Source organism: Prionailurus viverrinus, chromosome F1 (genome assembly GCF_022837055.1).
Source record: "Prionailurus viverrinus isolate Anna chromosome F1, UM_Priviv_1.0, whole genome shotgun sequence".
In the NCBI taxonomy this organism is placed as follows: Eukaryota; Metazoa; Chordata; class Mammalia; order Carnivora; family Felidae; genus Prionailurus; species Prionailurus viverrinus.
The window spans coordinates 55026370-55046733 of NC_062577.1; the positions used below are offsets into that span (position 1 = coordinate 55026370).

The 20364-nt window shown below is 40.6% G+C and overlaps 1 protein-coding gene and 1 non-coding gene across 5 annotated transcripts in view; both read right to left on the bottom strand.

Moving 5' to 3' along the window:
- RAB3GAP2 (RAB3 GTPase activating non-catalytic protein subunit 2) overlaps positions 1–20364 on the bottom strand; it is a 101146-nt gene that overhangs the window by 50011 nt on the left and 30771 nt on the right. For 2 of the 4 annotated variants that reach the window (XM_047840634.1, XM_047840636.1), the window contains exons 3-9: positions 14444–14579; positions 13280–13361; positions 11445–11492; positions 11285–11360; positions 10853–10954; positions 6773–6872; positions 4708–4806 (exon numbers count right to left, since the gene is read on the bottom strand). In XM_047840634.1, the coding sequence (XP_047696590.1) occupies positions 4708–4806; positions 6773–6872; positions 10853–10954; positions 11285–11360; positions 11445–11492; positions 13280–13361; positions 14444–14579 (643 nt within the window). The remainder of the gene's footprint in view (positions 1–4707; positions 4807–6772; positions 6873–10852; positions 10955–11284; positions 11361–11444; positions 11493–13279; positions 13362–14443; positions 14580–20364) is intronic. The other 2 variants (XM_047840637.1, XM_047840635.1) reach the window with 1 other exon arrangement.
- Positions 2720–2851, bottom strand: LOC125155887 (small nucleolar RNA SNORA36 family). The gene has a single exon (XR_007148403.1). It is a non-coding gene; the product is annotated as a small nucleolar RNA SNORA36 family (small nucleolar RNA).

The following is a 20364-nucleotide window of genomic DNA, read 5'->3' on the forward strand; positions in this document are numbered from 1 at the left end:
GGTCTGATGAGTCACCAATCTGAGCATTATTTTTCATTGATTTAAGGTAAATGAAGATACAGCTTATTGACAGCCCTTCTTCTCCCCATATCCTTTCAATATATAAATATTTCAATTTCTTATTAAATATACACTGCTTACATTATTAGGAATGAGGTGAATATTACTGCTGAGACAAGCTGCCTACTATAAGTGTATTTCCTTAGATGTGAACTTTTTGTGTTTTTCCTGAACATCTTATCTGAGGCCTTTCCACACTTTGAAACTTAGTATAAATATTAATATAACTTATATTATAAAAATTACAATTTACAGTTAAAATACATATTAAAATATATTTATGTAAATATAATACTAATTTGAAATATAATTTATGATTAAGTGTTAACCCACTATTATTTTAAATATTATTATTAAAATATAAATATTAATTTAACTCTTAATACAAATTTCCATAAAGTCAAACTCAGATAATTTTCTAGGTCTGTTATAGTGGCTAAAGAAGACCTCTTTGACAAAATAATATCTGGGCAGAGACCTAAATGAGGTGAGAGAGAGAGCGAGCCATGGCTAGCTGGGTAGAATTTTCCGGGCAGAAGGAGCCACAATCACAAATGCTCTCAAGCAGGAGGCTGCCTGGTGTATCTGAGGAACAACTAGGAGATGTGGTCAAACACACGGGGTGGGGGGTGGGGGGGGGAGGTACTAAAGATGATAAGGTAAAAGACATACCAAAATCCAGGCAATGTCAGGCCTTGTATGCCACTATAAGGCCTTTGGATTTTATTAGGAATAAGACAGGAAGCCACTATAAAAATAACATTTTGCACAGAAGAGTGACAAAAACATGACTTACATTTCAAAAGGCTATTAGCTGCTAACCGGCAAACAGATTTTAGAGAGGGAAGAAAGGAAGCAGAAAGACCAGTTAGAATGGTTTTTTCCTCAATCATTCAGGCAAGAGATGATGGTGGCTTAGACCACGGTGCTCACAATGATGGAGATGAGCGGTGGTCAGAAAGGGTCTGCTGTGCAGGAAGAGGCGGGGGTGGGGGGGGGTAACTGCTGGATGAAAAACCTAAGAGAAGGAGGGGTCAAGGATGACTCAGAATCTTTGAGTGTGAGCAACAGAAGAGATGATAAGAAAAAAGGAGAAACAAGTTTGGGGGAGGAAATAAAAAATTCCGATTTGGATATGTTAAGTTTGGATACCCTGGTGGAAAATGAATTTTATAGAAATGAATTTTAAGGAAGAGGTCAAGACTGAACATAAAAAATGGAGATGCTGTGATCCAGTTTCTTGGCTCTTGTGTTTCTAGTTTCTGAAAATAGAGGTGGAAAAGTTTCTTCTTCAACCTACCCCAATCTGGCTTTCCTCCTCACTGCTCCACCTAAAGTGTTCACATCAGACTCAAGGAAGAGCTCTACGTTGCCAAATCTGATGGACCTTTTCCCTTCCTGCATTCTATGAAGCATCCCACAGTCAACCACTCCCTCTCAAATTTATGTCAATAACTTGGACTTCTTCCCTAAACTTCAGATGGATGTCTAACTGCCTACTGGACACCTCCATTTGAATGTGTAATTGTGTCAGAAGTTAACCTGTAAGAAACCTAACTCTTGATCTGTCCACCTCAAACCTCTTCCTTCTCCATATTTCTCATTTCAGTAAACAGATCATCCACTCAACTTGCTCAAATTAAAACAAAATCAGATATTCCTGAGTCCTTCCTTTCTCTCATTTCTCAAATCCATCCCTTACCAGTTACAAAAATATCTCAATCTGTCCACCCTCTCCAGCTCCACGGCTTCCTCTCCAGGCAAGGCCGCCATTCTCCCTTATTGCAACAAACTCCTTACTGGTCTCCCTGCTTTTACTTTTTATTTCATAAGCCTCTAAGCAGCAGTCAGGATAATTTTAAATGCCCCGTAGCTAGACACCATCAGTGACATCCCCTGTATTTAGAGAGAATCCAACCTCCTTACCCTATGTGATCTGTCCCCAGTCTCCATCTCCAACCCTACCTTGTCCTGTCCCCCCCCCCCCACCTTTTTTTAATACAAAGAGAGAAAGAATGAGAACGTTAAGCAGGTTCCATGCCCGGCACAGAGCCCAACAGAGTCCATATGGGGCTCGATCGCACAACCACGAGATGACGACCTGCGTCAAAATCAAGAGTCAGACGCTTAACAGAATGAGCCACCCAGGCGCCCCTCCCCTTACTCTTTACAATCGAGTCACAGGGACCTCCTTCCCGTTTCTCAGGACTTTGAGGCCCCACAGGCCTCTCTCTTTGCTGCCTCCTCTGCCTGGAATGCTCTTCCTACACCCCCCTTCACATAGCTGGCTGCTCTTCCCCCCCGATGTCCCGTCTGAACGTCACTTCTCTGGAGGGCCTTATCTTCACCAGTCTACCTGAGGTGGCCTCTTCCTTTCACTCTCCATCATAACCCTCTGCTTATTTTCTTCATGATGCAGGCTAACTTTGTGGTGTGACCATATTTATTCATTTGGCTTAACTGTCCATCGTGTATCTCCCTATCACAGACTGTAAGCTTCATCAGGACGGGGTTCCGTCTGCCTTCTATTTCTAGCTCCAATATTAGCACCTAGGACATACCAGGTGTTCACTTATTTGTTGGATGAATTCATCAGAACTTCAACATAAAGATGTACATGCAAAATAAAGTCCGTTGTACCTTTTTTATTTTCCCATCATTTTGTAGGCTGGGAGATAAATGAATAGAATAATATTTTCTATCCAATCATTTTTCCTAGCCCGTTTCAATGTTCCAAAGTTCAATTAACAGAACAGGGAAGCCACCCTGAACCGAACTCAACACTTTGGAATTTTGCAGCATGTTTATGTTATCAGCAAAACAGTAAAGACACACTGAATGTCTACAAGAAAGTGCTTCATTGCAGAGTACTCCTCATGAGAAGGACGCAGCAACAAGCCACGGGATGCGTGTGTCAGGGATCTTCCGTCTGACCCTGCAGACTCACACTCCTGCCTTCTCTCCCCGCCCACTCCCAGGGCACAGTGTGTGTAGATTAGGCTGACGTCCGCCTGGCTTCAGACAAGGGGAAGCCTCATCAGGACATCAAAGACAGAAAGGAAAGTGAAGTCAGGACACCTACTTCCCTGTGACACGTGAAAAAAAAGCCATCCTGCTCGTAAGATGCTGATTCTACTCACTACCTCCAAGTTCTGGAACTGCCCAGGCCCTCGCCCCCTGTGGCCTAGCAGTGGCTAACAGCTGGGCTGCTACGAAGCCCCGAGATGCTGTACCATCCCTTGTGGTTCTCCTGCACCACATCTTTCCAAATAGTTCCTCTGTAAATAAAACACGTTTCAGCTGTCCTATTTCAGGGGTGCCATCTGTTTTCTATCACGACCCCGATAAAATGTGTATTTAGCAAAATTGATTGAAAGGCTCTTTACAATATGTTGATTAGAAAAGGGCTGTAATATGGTTGGTATGATGTAATCCTATTTATGAAAACCTATTTCTATCACCATATACATATTACACATGCATTTCACACACAAGTCTATAAGGATGTTTACCAAAATGCCAATGGTGAGTATCTCTGGATGGTGTAGGGTTTAAGGGGATATTTTTTCTTTTCCTCTTTATATACTTATATACTATTTGAATTTAACAAGCATATAACATGTTGGTAAACAGAAAACAATACACATTTTTTAAATAGTATTTTCTCCTCCACTCCATTTCTACTACCTTAATTCAGAAACTCATTACTTCTTACCAAGAAGTATCCTTCTTGCACCTAGTTTCTAGCCTTGACCCCCACATTACAGTCACTAAGAACTACCAAAGTGATTCTTCTAACAGGCTAAGTGATAATACCATTGTTTTGTTAAGAATTCTCCAGTGGCTCTCAGTGTTGCTGGGAGGAAGACCTAAATTCCTCCGCGTAGCACACTAGGCTCTTCGAAATCTGACTCCTATTTACATGTCTGCCTGCCAGTTCTCCTTGGACCCATTATTTTTACAGCACGCGGTGCACTTCCCCCCTCACGCCTAGCACCCGTTGGCTAGGATGCCGCCTCTGTGCTGCTGCTTCTGATCAAGTCCCACTCATTCTTCCAATTTCAGACTGAAGTCCGCCACTGCTCCCTACCTCCCTCAGCGCCAGGGGTTCTCCTCCGCCTCCCGCCCCAGCTGGCGCACTTGGGGACTGCAGCTGTTTCCACATGGTTCTTCCAGCTAGCCTCACGCTTCCCTGATGAGACCAAGCCTTCTCACCTCTGTCTTTTTCGTCTGTGTTCCCAGTGCCTAACACAGTGAGTCTTCAATTATGCTCGCAAGGAGAAATCTGCTTTTACCTATACTCTGCTGGTCTAAAGGTTACAGTTTTAGAAGACTGAGCTATATGGTGATTATATGAATTAAACTTGTCTGCAAAAAAAAAAAAAAAAAAAAAAAAAGAAGTCAAATAGTGAAAGACCTAAAACTGAACAATACTGCTGCTGAAGATGTAATTATTAAAACTGCTATCACTTCTTAAACTTATAAACCTACAATGATCCGTAAGTCTGGAGTAACTTCCAAATGTCGCACTAAAGACAATGCATTTCCTTTCGCCTAAGAATAAATGGATATTTCTAATAAATGAGATACATCAATTAAAAAGCAAAAGAAGTAAATTCCATAAGAATTTGAATGAGTAATGCTTACCAATACTAGCATGATCAATAATAGTGTCGATATCTTGTAGACCCCATTTTTTATAAGCTAACGGTGGTGGCTGTATGTTCTCATTGCCTGATGCCGCAGCTGTTAAAGACAAAAATTAAACAATCCAAACTTAACTATAATGGATGAAGCGAAGTTTTACAAAAAAACCTTTAAAAATATAATAACTTGATTACTTTAAAATTTCAATAATAATAATGAGGCAAGGCAACATAAACAAGGCTAAAGTGAACTTTATTCATGCCAAGACAGTATATGTAAAACGCAAACGTTAAAAGAGCAAGTTGACCGTCACAAGAGATTTTGGAACATTCACGTAATTGGAAGAAGGCTATTAAAAACTCTAGACTATTACTAAACTTTAAGGCGAATTCAAACTGCAATTGAAGACAAAGAAACAATCTCTCCCTGCTGAGAAATAGTGGATAAAATCCTGAGAATGGCAACCAGTGCCTTAACTTGGTGAAAAATTAAAAACTCAATGACATGCCTGTAAGAGCACACATATAGCAAGGCCTCGAAGACAACAGCCTAGGCCAGTCTTGATAGAAAGATATGTAACCAGCAATAGCATCACCAGAAAGAATAAAATGCCTGTATCTGCTCAGTATTTCCACCTAGTGAGCGAGTAATGAACAGAAAAGCAATAGTTACACCTCTTGCCATAGGTTTAGGCACACGGTCCTGTTTATCAGTAAAGTTTCATGCTACATATTAGAATACAGCTGGATTCTGGTTGTTTATTCTGGGAAGTGAAGTACTTTAATAAGGGAAAAACAGATTCCTCTAAGCACTTCAGATTTTGATAGTAAGGCCAACAAAAGAGAATTTTCCTACATGCCGAAATAAAAAGACACAACAATTTGTCAGAATTCTTTTCAGAGCAGCTTACTTTAGGTGGGCACTTAGTGGCTTTCTTACTTCCTAGGAGACCAATGGCTTTATGGTCTTAAACACAAAAGATAAACAGGAACTCAACAATAAAAATTAAATGGCTGACAATACCAATAATCATCTATTTCTAGTTTATTTCACCGACTGAATTCTTACCTGCAGAAAACTGCCAGTCTCTTTAGGTATATATACTAATGACTATTTTAAATGACCCCAAGATAATGATGCTTATTATGCCTAAATTTAAATAATTTAAAAGATTATGAAAATAGCCATAAAAATTCCAACAAGTTCTGACTGAATACAAAAGCAGGTACCATTAAAGACGTACATAACCAAAACCTCCTGATTTTACCAATCCATCAACCTGCAAACAAGACAAACTTGGTTTTAGGGCCATTATAAGCCCCACTACCCAAGCCCAGAAGAAAAGGAGGAAGTCTAGCACTGGTGTTTTCACTGAGTTTAAGGCTTTTCTAAAAGTGGGGTCTTAAAATTGATGGTATGTTTCTCTCTGGTGGCATTTTTGCAGGTACTACTGCATCTGTAAACAATGACATCTTGAATTTGATGGACACAACTCTGCTCTTCATCCTCTTCCCAAGAACGTAAACTGAGCAGTACGAGAAAGAACTCTTGATTGTGCACTTTTCACCCCCAAGTCTGGAAATAATGTAGTTGCCCATATACACATCGTTCAGGCATTTAACTTCTCCATTCAGAAGCTTTCCGGGTTAGCAAAGAGGAGCCAGTGTGGACTCCCTGTTGGGCCTTGCCCACGGGTGGGTGGGGCGGGGTGGGGAATAAAATCCCCCCTGCACACAGTGGCATCCTTACCCTCGGTGAGAATGGAAGCAATGCAGAATCACAAGATTCTAGTAACCAGCCCAACATCTGCTGAAATAGTGAGAACTTGGATCCTCGGCTAGATGCAATGAAATTTCTCACCCCAATACATGGCGTTGATTACCAGTCCTTGCCTTTATCTTACTGAGCCATCTACCCAACAATGCACTCCCATTTTTACAGTCACAGGGTCTTTGTTGTAAATCTAGTACAGGCGGCCTTTTTAATTTAGAGGACATACTTAATTCTCTAAATGGGTTAAATTAAATGACAAGTTAGAAGTCAGATACGGCGTGCCAAAAATTACCTTTTGCTACCTGATTTCGACAAGCACGAAGAGACTGAAAAAGGCTAAATCCATCAATAGTCACAATGGCAGCTGGATATAAGATACTCAACTCTTCATTCTATTAAAGAAATAAGAAAATAATACATCTCATCATTGCCAAATAAGCATGTCTACTTCTTGTATTATAGTTGAATGTCAGGATTAATGAAAAATAGAAAATACTATGACTAAGTTAAGTGTCAACCACCCAACACACAAAACACCATCAAGCAGAAGAAAAGTAAAAATAAATGGAAAATTAAATTCAGAATGCCTTTTGGCCAAGGACCTACAATTCTTCTCAAACATGAGCTTTTGTAAATGACATATAATGCATTCAGGGTAGGTGGTGAGATTAACCAAAAAACGTACACATTGCATTAAACTGAAGTATAGTCATCGTGCAAATACAACAATATATAAAAGAAGAAGAAGGAAAAAAAAAGAAACTCACCTGATATCCCAGACATGTCTCAATACACATCCTTATACGCTTTGGATGAGGTTATACTATATACAGTATAACATGTTTTTTATTACTCAATATGTCAATGATATTTTTCCACTCCAGTAAGTGAGCAAATCATTTTTTATTGTGGCTAAAGCAGTAGGTAGCATATGTATCAAAATTTAGTTAACTAGTTCTTAGTGATAGAAATTTTGTTTGGGAGACCTAGAAACCACTCTCCTGACTGAGGCCCTCCAACAGCTTCCTTCTGCACTCTGGGATACAGCCTGCCTCCTTAACTAGGCCTGGAGGACGGGGCACCTGTCTATCATCTCACCTCTCTCTCCCCTTGCTCCCTGAACAAAGGCCATTATCATCTCAGTGCTTTGAACAAGCCTAGACCTTACCTCCCAGGTCATCACCTGCCTAATTCTTCTGATCAATCAGTTCTCAGCTCAAACGCAATTGCTCAGAGGCTGCTCCAGAGCCCCTAGAGGTCAAGCAGGCACCTCCATTCTCCTGCCTCCTTACCACCTCATCAACATGATTACTTCCTTCCTAGTACCTGTCAGACACTGAAACCATCTTTGTATCTCTAGTTGTTTATTGCTGGTCTCCCTTCGCCATCCCCAGACTATAAGCTCCAGGAAAGGAGGATCTCTGTGTGTCTGCTTAACCAAGGATTCTCAGTGATTAGAACTGGACGGGGAATAAAATAGGCAGTAAATAAATAGTTATGAATGAATTAATACATTTTCATTATAAACACCACTGCAATAAAAATTCTTCTGTGTAGATCTTTTCACATCACTTTAGTATAAGTTCCTTCAACTGGGTCTGGTGGAGCGTATAGTATTCTCAATTTTCATTCATATTATTAAACTGCCCTCAAGAAAGTACCTGTCAATTTACGTTTCCACCAATACATGAGTGTGTTTCTCCATACTGTAACCAACAGTTTTGTAAATCTTGATCTTTGTCAATATAAAAGGTGAAAAATTATCCAAATGTAGTTGCTTATAGTTCTTAGATTATTATTTAGATTCAAAATGTTATGTGCTTTCCGACAAATTTTATTTCTCCTTTTCAGAACTGCCTTGCCCTCTTTTCTACTGGACCAGTAGACTGTTTCCATTTTTAAAAGAGATTTATGGGCCACGAGGAATAGGAGCCAGAGGAAGGGAGCTGGCATGGGTGCTCATATGACAGATGCACAAGGCTAGGCTGTACGGCCCACTGAGCACAACAGTGGGGAAAGAGCCTTGTCACTGCCTTGGAGGAGCAAGTCAGTTATCTCCAAATCCAGAAAGTCCTCCTGAAGGAGATACTAATACAAACACCAATGGTCCAAAAGCTACAGAAATTATGCCGGATGACAGAGATCTTTGTGCAGAAGACCCAGAAGGAGTTCCTTTGACATTCAAGAAAGAGATCTTCTCTCTTTGGAATCTTCTCCTACAATGACCTGCTGTCACTCCCACTACACTCATTGACCCCAGAGAATTGAATCAGAGGGAATGTGCTCTATGATCCTTAATAGATCTGGGAGTACAAGAAGAAGCGAATATGTACTTTTGATATATCAGATCCAAAGATGCTTATGTAGAATATAGAGTAACAACAAAGACTTCTCTCTCCGTGTTCAGTAAGAATTATTTTTCAACCAATAGATTTTCTTGACTCGCAAACAGCAAGTATTTAAATGTTATATTTTTCTACCAACTCTAAAAAATAGTATAGACATAACCCAACTTAAAATGTTCAAAGAACCTTCACCACCTAGAGAATAGAAAAACAGAGAACAGCTCTTGAGAAGTATCTTCAATGAACACAATATCTTCTTAGATTTCCAAGAGCTCCTTCTTTGTTTCCTTCAGTGGTTTCATTTTCTTCTACTTTCTTGTGGTGAATATTAGGAAGACTTAAATTTTCAGTCTTCACTTTTATTTTCCTAGGTCCTATACCTGGAGGAATTCATTATCTATGACTTAAACCAACTTCTTCAATCTAGTCTTTGCGCCTGTATAGAAATTCTGTATGGCAAGCCATACTAGTATTTTCATTTTATTTCCTACCATCGCCTCAAACTCAACATATCTAAAACCAAACTTAACAACCTTTATTCACTGCCAAAGCAGTCCCATCTTCCTACTTTGTCAATGGCACTCTTCAGCGTGGGTATCTTAGAGACCACTCATTTTCCTCTTGACTCGTCTACATCTCTAGACAATAACCAAATCCTGTCGATTGTTCCTTTAAATGATTTTTGTACTGGTCATTTTTCTCTTCTTGCAGCCATTAGAGTCCCATCCCAACACTGCACGTCTATTACAGAGAACTTCAAAAAATCAGTTAACTAGCCTCCTTGATTCCAGACTCTCTCAACTCCAATTCCTCCTGAGGAGAGATTCCTTCAGTATCCCTTTGATATATCACTTCCTTCTCATAAATCCTTGTAGCTTTGCTCATCTCCTGAATCACTATGATTTTTACTTGGTTTTCAAATTTATGAAAAAAACTGGCCACTCTGCCTATTCGACAGTTTCTCAATATTTTCTATCATAGGTTTCTTTGTTGTCTCATGCACTGTCCTACATTTGAATCTCCCTTCATTTTTCTCCTGATTACCTAAAATACTTTCCCTTCTTTTACCATTAACTAATTAGATTCTATAACCATTCTTCACAGCTTAATTCAAATCTCACCTCCTCAATGAAAGTTTCTTTTATTGTCCTCGTTCTAATTGAGCGCCCCTTTCTCCAAACTTGTACAGAATGTATTCTGGCCACATAAAATGGCAAATCACTAGGTACTGCTTTGCATTGATGCTTAATTCGCTCAAAGGCATTAATACGAATTAATCTAGTCTCTCTTACTAGATTAAGTTTCTACAGCTCCAGTCTCCAGGCCACCTCTCATACAATTTAAGTCTACATAGGTACACAATACACACATCTGTTCACGTGAAACCTTTTGGAAGCAGGATAGTAAAAAGGAGGAAGGCATATTTACATAGTTTTGACTATGTACACTGTGAGTCAAACAAGAGCGTATTAGTTTACATGGCTCTACAATTAATTTTTGACTGAGGCAAATTCTCACACCACCTGGGAAACAGTGAAAACTGTACATTTGGAGAGCCTTAGATATGAAATATTATTTTCTACTATCAAAATCTTCAGTTCAGTGAATGTATTTCCCACTATAAAAAAACTTCACCCCCTGAGAAATAGGTAGTACAATATAGTAGTATTAATAATAGGTCAGAACTCTTTTCTTTTGTTGTGTACAATTTTGACAGCTAAATCCAAATAAAAAAGATATATACCATATGTCTACCTTAAGTCACTATTAAATTCTGAAAATAAGAAACCCTTTTAAGGTTCTCTGACTACAGTCTTTTATTTTATTACATAATAAAGCATAGGATATTTCATTAAATAAGTAAAAGCAAGAATGGGATTCTTTACTCAGTTATAAACAGGTTATATTTCCAGAATATGCCAGCACAGCTAACTGTGTCACAAGATACCTTTAAGTTTCCCAAAAAAGACAAAAAAAATACTTCAAAGTAAAGGCACTGTTACTTTGAACACAGTCTTCTACACTACCTGTTCGGTCACGCCAGGATGCCGTGGGATTTCATAGGTCCTGCACTTAAGCTGGAGCACAGAGTCCTCATTCAAAAGCTGTGCGAGCAGGAGCACGCCGTTCTGGAAGGAAGCAAAGAGGAGGGCTCTGCTCGTTTCCTTACGAATGGACCCGAACATGTATGGCCAGGCAGAGACTGTCGTTTCCCCGCCGGTTTTCCACGGATATCAGGCACTCTCTTTCAGAAGAACACAGCTTCTCTTCTCGATAGGTTCTACCAGAACTTTCCACCGTGACTTCCCCTGTCCCTGCTTCCACACCCACCCCCCACAGGAAGCAGCAACTACACATTCCCAAGCAGCAGGCAGTGAGTCACAAATGAGTACAATGGGGACACCTAACTAGACATTCCCGTCGAGCGGTGCTTTCTAACTGCTGAACACTCGGCTCACCTCCGTGTAGAAGCGTACGTAGCCTGAAGTAAAGCCCACCACGATGCAGGTCCAGTCAGGACGCCCGGTGGAACTCCTGCCACAGACAAAATTTGTAATTTTTGTTCTAATTTTGCTCATAAAGCAAAGCAGAGAAAACAAATAATTTCTTTATCCTCACCTCTTTTGGCTTGCTAGGGGGATACACAGAGCACTGGTTACACATTCTCTAAAAACAGAAACGAAATCGTAGGTTTATCTAATGAATTCAGCAAGTACTTTTATTTCCCTCTACTTCAATGTTAAAGGGCAACCAATGGAAGCTGTGCCCTGTGAACCAGTTTTCTTCAGTGCAGAAGTAAAAATACAGTAAAATTCCACATAAGGAATCATAAAAATCATTCACGTAAAAGGTAAGGTCACATTCACTTGAGGTTAATGAAAACACTATTCTTCACTCTGTACCGTCACGAAAAGCACAAGAGAAAGCAAAACTTTACTGCGCGCACGGATTATACACAGAACTGAGGAACAGCAGGTCACTGTGGGCGGTCACTTCCTACCGGCCCCCTCTCCTCCACGTCAGCTACGCATGGGGCACAGCACGGGAGGCACGTCGGTCACATCACAGGCAAACCCCACTTCGGCGGCTATGTTATTCTAGGGATTAACTGCATCTCACCTGGTTGGCTTCTTCCTTGATATTTTGCAGAAACTGCCCCTGATAATCCATTTCGAAGAAAATGCTAGGTTGAGTGTCCCTAAAAGATTCTTTTTTAATGTGACATGTGGACTTGAAAAATCTTTCAGGAGCTCAGAGACTAAGCCCCCAAATTAAAATAACTCCTTCTTGGGGCGCGTGGATGGCTCAGTCAGTTAAGCGTCCGACTTCGGCTCAGGTCATGACCTCACAGTTCGTGAGTTCAAGCCCTGCATCAGGCTCTGCACTGACAGCTCGGAGCCTGGAGCCTGCTTCAGATTCTGTGTCTCCCTCTCTCTCTGCCCCTCCCCAGCTTGCGCTTTCCCTCTCTATCAAAAGTAAATAAACATTTAAGAAATGAAATGAAATGAAATGAAATGAAATGAAATGAAATGAAATGAAATGAAATGAAATAAAATACTCCTCCTGACTGATTTTATTTTATCTTTTTTTTTTTTTTTTCTCCTGATTTTAGTGTCAACCCTCAGGCCCATCACCAGCTTATTAAAGAAGGTGTGAACACTCTTGCCCCATACATCGTATTATGCAACCACTGAACAAAATCTTTGTTTGTTGTAATTGAACCACTGTGTTTGCTTTGCACTGCTGACAGAAATTAAATGTCTTCAAATTCTTAGACTACACGGCTTGAGGTGAAATATTATCATTTACTTTGATAAGAGTAGAGAACATTCCAGTGAGTAACTACAACGTGTCAACACATATTATGGACTTCCACTTGGCTGTTGTCTTTTACCTGAATCCAAAGTCTGAAGTATCTTACTCATCCTCACCAGACAGCTTTGTCATAAAAATTTAAGTGAAAACAGTTTTTGGCACCAGGTTCCAGGTTAGCAGCTCCGCCAAATAATCAGGCTAGAGAATCACTCTTATTGGGTCATTGGGAAACTTGAATTTACCAACTTGCCTTTCTGAAGTATTTATGAGTTTTAAGAATTAATGTAGCACTGTCCCCTTTAAGTACAAGGCCAATGCTACCAAAGCAGAGAAAACAATGACTGCCCTGGACTTTTTGCTGAATAAAATCAGTAATGAACACAGGAAACAACAAAATGTAGAAAGTATGGGATTCTCTCTGAGCTTCTCTTTAAATCCTCTGCAAACTAGTTTTTTTAAAAAAGTAATCACGTGAGTAAAATTTAAATTTGCTGACCAAATCACGCTCCACAACCTCTAAGCTGGGATGAATATACATTCACTAAATACTCCAGTGATGAAACTTCTTGCTCTACAAGTCAAATAATTTCACACATACATTTAACAAGCTGAGAAACAAAACGTTAACTGGTACCTACCCTTCTTCGACATTTAAAGAACCACTCCAGCCAGCAGCAAATTGCATTTCTTCCTTTCCTTTATCACTGTATTTCCATTTTGCTGAAAAAATTATCATATAAAATAACTTTATAGCATACTAAAACAGTAATTTATAAATTTCACAGTTTCCCTTTAGAATAAGTACAGAATGTAATTGTTCTATATTAGTGGGTTTGGGTCTCTATAGGTAAATATTTAAAAAATTTTATAAGATTTTTATAAAACTCAACCTAGTCTCCTGGCCCGTAGTCTCTCCCCTCCTCCAATTAAATCCATCTGATGTCGCAGTTCTTGCAGAAGAAAATTACTATTCTTATGTACCACCCCATCTGTTGTATTTATGCAATGACTTTTATCTTCAGATGACAAAGAAGCCTTTTCTATTAGATTTATGCTACCGGGGCGCCTGGGTGGCTCAATCGGTTAAGCATCCAACTCTTGATTTCGACCCGGGTCTCACGAACCGTGAGACGGAGCCCTCTGAACTGACATCACAGAGCCTGCCTAGGATTCTCTCTCTCCTTCTCTCTCCGTCCCTCCCCCACTCTCTCTCACTCTCAAAAGAAAGAAATATTAAAAAAAGAAAAAGGCTTATGCTACAGAAGGATAAATCTACTTTGAAGACCATTCCACAGCCGTTTAATAACGTATGATCTGATTTTGATCAGTGAGGTTTTCCATATTTTATGTCAACCTTCATTTTAGTCTTCAACAAAAATTATGAACTGAAAATTTATGCCCACAGTGAGAAACTAGAGTTCTACGAGTTTTCAAAATGTAGTTAAAAATCACCTCCATTCACATTATGACTAAGAAGGGGCCAGCGGCCTCTTTAGCTCTGCCCGCCCCTTGCAAGAACCGGGCAATGCCCAGTTCTGCCTCTGAAGAGCCACATAACCACAGCTAAAGTATCTGCAGCCAAGAAAGAAAAGCAGAGGAAACAAACAGAATCGAAAGAAGGAAAGAGAATGAGAGGTACAAAAACACTGAAAATAAGTGTTATACAAAACATGAAAGTACACTGTAGAACGCCACCATATAATGCATACAATGTAAGTAACATTTTTTGTTTCTAGCTAACCCATTTCCGTCCTATTCTATGCATTAAAATAAAAGGCACTAAAAATAATAAGAGTACTTACGCACTAGAAAAACAGCTTTTTGCTCTCGAGCTATAACCATAAGATCATTGGTCGGAGATAAGGATAAAACACAGTCTTGCAGCCAGGAAGTTTTTTGTGCTTTGCAAGTATTTCCTTCTTCTTCCTGTGGGTAAAACTTCAATTACAGTGTATGTAAAAATATTGAGAGTACTGCATCTCGGCTTATCTGCCTTGAGGAACAAGGGGGAAGAAAAAGGGATAAAGAAATCTTCCTATTTCTTTTTAAAAGTCTCAATAATATTCCTTATCAAAACATGTCAAAGATGACCAATAAATAAAATATCCACTACAAACAAATCTCAGTTTTGAATATTAATGCAGACAGTTTTAACATAAGCACATATAAACTAGTAAGACATTAAAAGAATGTCATACAGAGATCATTCCAAGAATGACTCACTGTTAGAAGCTTTACTGAATAATCCAATTCCAGAGAGACAGCTAAGGTATCTGCAGCTACACGGCAAGGAAAAAATTCTCTGCTGTTTATGTTGTAGGGTCTGTAAATGTACTGGATAAATTTGATACTTTTTCCTTCATTTGAATTGAAAGATGTTTTCATTTTTTATTGAAAAATTACTTAAAAAATAATTAAAAAGAGGAAAATCCCCATGGTTAAGAATTCGAAGGATCTAAAATGGTCTTCTCTCTAAGATGGTCTCTCTCACACTCTAGAACTCTAGCTGCCTATTTACTCTGGAGACAACCAGTGCAGTGAGGGTGTATTTCCAGGGATGCTTTATGCACATACAAGCAAATACATTACTCTCCTTTACCTTCTCTTATACAGATAGTAGCACACTACACACAGGGTCCTCTATACTTTACTTTTTTCCTCTTAACGTATGCCTGAGACTTCATTCCCCACAAAGTTTTTCTTAAGGTTGCATAATACTCCACTGTAGAGATACACCATGATTTATTTCACCAGTCTCCTATTAATGGGCATCTGTGATGTCTACACTCTTCTGCTGCTACAAATGACGATACAGCAAATAACTTCATACACTTGTCAGTTTGTGTGGGAGCATATTAGCAGGATAAATTCCTAGAAGTGAAATTGCCAGGTCAAAGGTAATCTGTATTAGTAAATTTGCTATCTAAATTGTGTTCCACAGAGGTAGTATTAATTTATAATCTGACCAGCAAGTTTTGAAAGTGCTTGCTTCCCCACAGACTTTTCAAAAGATGCTTTAACTCTGGATCTCCGTCAATGCAACAGACGACAAATGCTACCTCAGTATACTGCCTTCTTATTAATGAGAACAGTCATTTTCTCATATGCTTAAAAGTCTTCTAGGGGCGCCTGGGTGGCGCAGTCGGTTAAGCGTCCGACTTCAGCCAGGTCACGATCTCACGGTCCGTGAGTTCGAGCCCCGCGTCAGGCTCTGAGCTGATGGCTCGGAGCCTGGAGCCTGTTTCCGATTCTGTGTCTCCCTCTCTCTCTGCCCGTCCCCCGTTCATGCTCTGTCTCTCTCTGTCCCAAAAATAAATAAAAAGTTGGAAAAAAAAATTAAAAAAAAAAAAAAAGTCTTCTCTATGAATGGTCTGTTCCTTTCCTTTACACATTTCCTGATGGGTTGCTACTCCTTTTCTCATTTATTTGTATATATTGTTTACATACAAAGAAAACTGGCCTTTTTTTTTTTTTAACCTTTATTTATTTTTGAGAGAGAGAGAGACAGAGCATGAACGGGGGAGGGGCAGAGAGAGAGGGAGACACAGAATCGGAAGCAGGCTCCAGGCTCTGAGCCCTCAGCCCAGAGCCCGACGCGGGGCTCGAACTCGCGGACCGCGAGATCGTGACCTGAGCTGAAGTCGGACGCTTAACCGACTGAGCCACCCAGGCGCCCCAAAACTGGCCTTTTGAACATAAGAGTTGCAATAGTTTTTCCCAGTCAATATGGTAGTTTAATGTGTTCTATGTAGACATTTTTTAATGTTGTGCAGCTAAATTTTCGATCTATTCTTTTTGGTTTCTAAGCTTTCAAAGCTTTACTCAAACCCACCCAGTGGCTCTCAGCCTGAACTAAACAGCAGGACATGGGGAGAGAGGGGATGACACGTAGGCTGTTCGTTCTTTCTTCTTAATCTACACATTTATACTTTTTTTAAACTTAGCAAATAGGAATCATGTAGATTTCTGGAAAAGTTCCTTGTTTTATTAAAGTTCTACTTTTCTAAGGAATTCTGCTACCCGGTTTGGTGTTCTTAATGTGTACTTTCCTATATGTAAATTAGGGGGAAAATTCATCCCCTAAAGACGAAAGTAACATAGCAAAGGCTAGTTGTAGTTCGCCTCTCTCTGGGCCCACAACTGCTGCTGTAGAATACAGTCTCTGCTTAGGCAGCGCACACCCAGGACTCCTCAGCGCGGCTCAGCTATAGCTGAAGACAACCCCGCCCTGGGGTTCCCTCCCCAACAACTGAGATTCCAACTGTACCAACTTCGAGGTGCAGGACTTTTCAAGTGATGGAGCATCTCACCTTCAGCCAGGCCGCTAGAAGCAGGGTGAGTCACACGGGCATGTTTGGGTACTGTGATAAGAAGTCAGGGGTGCCTAAAACTCTGACTTTAAAATTTCCATCTTAGTGCAATAAAAAAGAATCAAAACGTCGTTCCAGAGATGTGATACAGTCCTAATCTTAGCAAATTCTATACAAACAGGTTTCTTCCTTTTATTACACTCCCAAAATGAGGTTCAAACAACAGATCCTGAAAATCTTCTAAAAGTTACTTCGCACTAAGGCACATTAGGGACGCCTGGGTGGCTCAGTCGGTTAAGTGTTCAACTCTTGACTTCAGCTCAGGTTATGATCTCACAGTTCAGGAGACTGAGCCCCACGTTGGGCTCTGTGCTAACAGCTCAGAGCCCGCTTCAGATTCTCTTTCTCTCTTTCTGCCCCTCCCTGGGGTGTGTGCATATGCGTGCACTCTCTCTCTCCCAAAATAAATAAACATTTTTTTTAAAAACCACATTATTTCTTTTTCATGTTTATTTGTTTTGAGAGAGAGAGAGAGAGAGAGAGAGAGAGAGAGAGAATAAGTGGGGGAGGGGCAGAAAGAGGAGGAGAGAGAGAATCCTAAGTAGGGTCCATGCTGTCAGAGGCCAACATGGGACTCTCACAAACCAGGAGATCATGACCTGAGCCGAAATCAAGAGTCGGCTGCTTAACTGACTGAGCCACCCAGGAGCCCCAAAAGCACATCATTTCTATGTTTCTGTCCTACGTTTTCAAAATAATGCCACTAACAAGGATTAGACCTACGTGTTTATATTTGCTGAAAAGACAGAGTAAAAGAAATTCAAAGATGGAAGGATTTAAAAGCTAACTGATTCAAAACCTCATTTTATAATAAAGAAAACAGAGTCTCAGGGAGGAACAGAATCCATGTCGGAGCCCAAACTAGAACCCATGCCTCCTGACATTTAATTCAGGTGGTCTTCCCATTTCATCACCCTGCCCAGTCATCCTGGGGTACAGCTGTTAACGGCCCTCCGAGAAGATGGGTCTTCCCCTGGGATCTGACTCTACTCTCCTAGTCGACGAAAGCCTTTTCTCAAACGATTACTACTACTTATCGCTTTATCCCAGGCCAACCTTCCCACAGTTTTTGAACCAATTTGGAACCGCAGGGCACTACTTGAGCATGTGAGCCAGTATACCCTAGAGATATCTCTCTAGGCCTTCCTTCAAAACTACTTCCCCTCTCATTTCTGTCTTTCTGTGCCCAGTGCCAGGTCCTTTCCCTCCATCCTGTTCTATTACCTTCTCTCAAACTTACTGCTACCTATTTATTCTCTGCTACCTGTTTATTCTGTGATGGTACTTGTCTCACACTAGACTCCAAGCCTTCTAATTGGCCAAGCCTGTGCCTGATAGGACTCCTCAAGTCCACACGTCACACAGCCCACTGACACACAGACAAGTGGATAACGGCATTCCCATGCCTCCTTTCTTATATTCATAAAGATAATAGAATAACCCAGAAATCACTCTTACACATCAAACTCTACATCAACAAACAGCCGATTCAAAGCTAGCATCCTTAAGTAATAGTATCCTCAGTAATGTTTTCCCTTAAATAGCTCAAGATTCTGGCTGATATACCATACCCGTGGAAAACACAAGTTAGAAAGATGTAAAAAGGGACAAAGTACTACCCTCTTAGTTGAGCCTAGAGCTCAGCTCTGTCCGCCACCGTCCCAGCAAATGGACAAGCGATCCCAGAAGCAAGCATGAATTCTGCCCTGCAAGAACTAACCAAGATGAAAGTTTGGGAAACATACCACTTACTTGGAAACAAATTCAGAGAAACTACTCCACTGGCTACCTGCCTAACCCTGCTTCGCCATCTCATAAATGTGCCTATCTAGTAATATGAAGCCAGAAAAAGAAACTTCACGTGAATTAGCAGTCTAGTTTCCGGCATTTCAAACATTTTCAGGTTTTACTCCAAGAGGGAGAAAACCAAGCTCTGTCACTGTTCACTGCATTTTCTTTTCTAGGTCCTCTTTACCTCTCCATCTTTCCTTATGACACAGATCTGCCCTGTTTGTCAGGGCAGAGGGGGGCATGTACAAGCAGGAGTTCTACATTCTAAAAACAGGTTAGAAAATACTATCGTATGATTATATTACATAACATTATCATCATTAGGGTTTGATATGCCCTAAAATTCTAGATCTCAAGTCTTGCTGCTTGGGCATGATACTAGCTTGCCATGAAATGCACGGCAGTGAGCTCTTAGTACAAGCTCAGTGGCTTCTGGATGTGGAGTCACACAGGGCGGGGGGAACATGGGGGAGCATCTCGACCTACAGAACCACAAGCTCCTGGTCATGTGTAAACCCAAAGACATTCTTTGTCCCTAAGACACAGTATTCGAGGTTAGCAGACTGAAGATTAAAAGCCTCTAAGGACAGTAACCAAAAATGAATCATATCCTTAAAATTACCAACAGAGGTAAAGATGCATTATTTCCTCATAACTAGGTGTTTCTCTATAAGCCTAATTAGCCATTTATTTTGCCAAACAGTGTAAACTGTGCCAGAATATTAGGAAGTAAATCTAAAAACTGAAAGCCACCAGGAGGGCGGGAGAAGAGACCTCATGTAAATCAAATTTCTTTCAATAAACCCTCAACCTCAAAAAGAAAAAACAAATCTCCAGGTAAATCAGGATGGTGCATCAACAATGAACATGCTATCTACAAAGGCAAACACAGAACTGAAGGATGGAAAAGTACGTGTCCTAAATTGTCCTACAATGTCTGCTACGTTGTACCCAAGCAATGTGGCGTGTCGAAATCAGGTCACAGTACCGTGACATCTCTTCCCACAATAAAGAAATCTTTCCACACCATCGTGAGTAGAGGACAGCAGGCCTATCAAGAAGTGTTTGGCACTGATGTGACTTTAGGTTCGGTCACTTAACTCCAGGGAAGAGAGCAGCCATGGTCCTGGTGATTTGGAAGATGTTCACTGCAACATTTGCCACTCACTCACTATGTGCCAGAATCTGGGTTAAATGCTTTACATGTAAATCTTAATTCTCACAGTAACTCTACGAAGGTATGTTAGTACCCCAGTTTTGAGACGGAGAAACAGATACTTATCAAGATAACCCCCCTTCCCGGGTCACACAGTTGGGGCAGAGATAGGAACCCAGGCTTCGGAGTTCCCCTGTGCCGCTCCCACACGACACTGCCGAGGGAAGCTGGTCCCCTCTAAGCACATCTGCAACAGCACCTTTGATTCCTGCCTGCTCCGCTGCTCTCCTCGCTGTTGACACTGGGAGTGACCAGGCAGAATGACTGACGCTGTGTCCAGAACTAAAGGGATGAAGAGAAGCTCTACCCCACTTGCTGGCTAAGAGGCGAGTGCCCCTCAGTGACG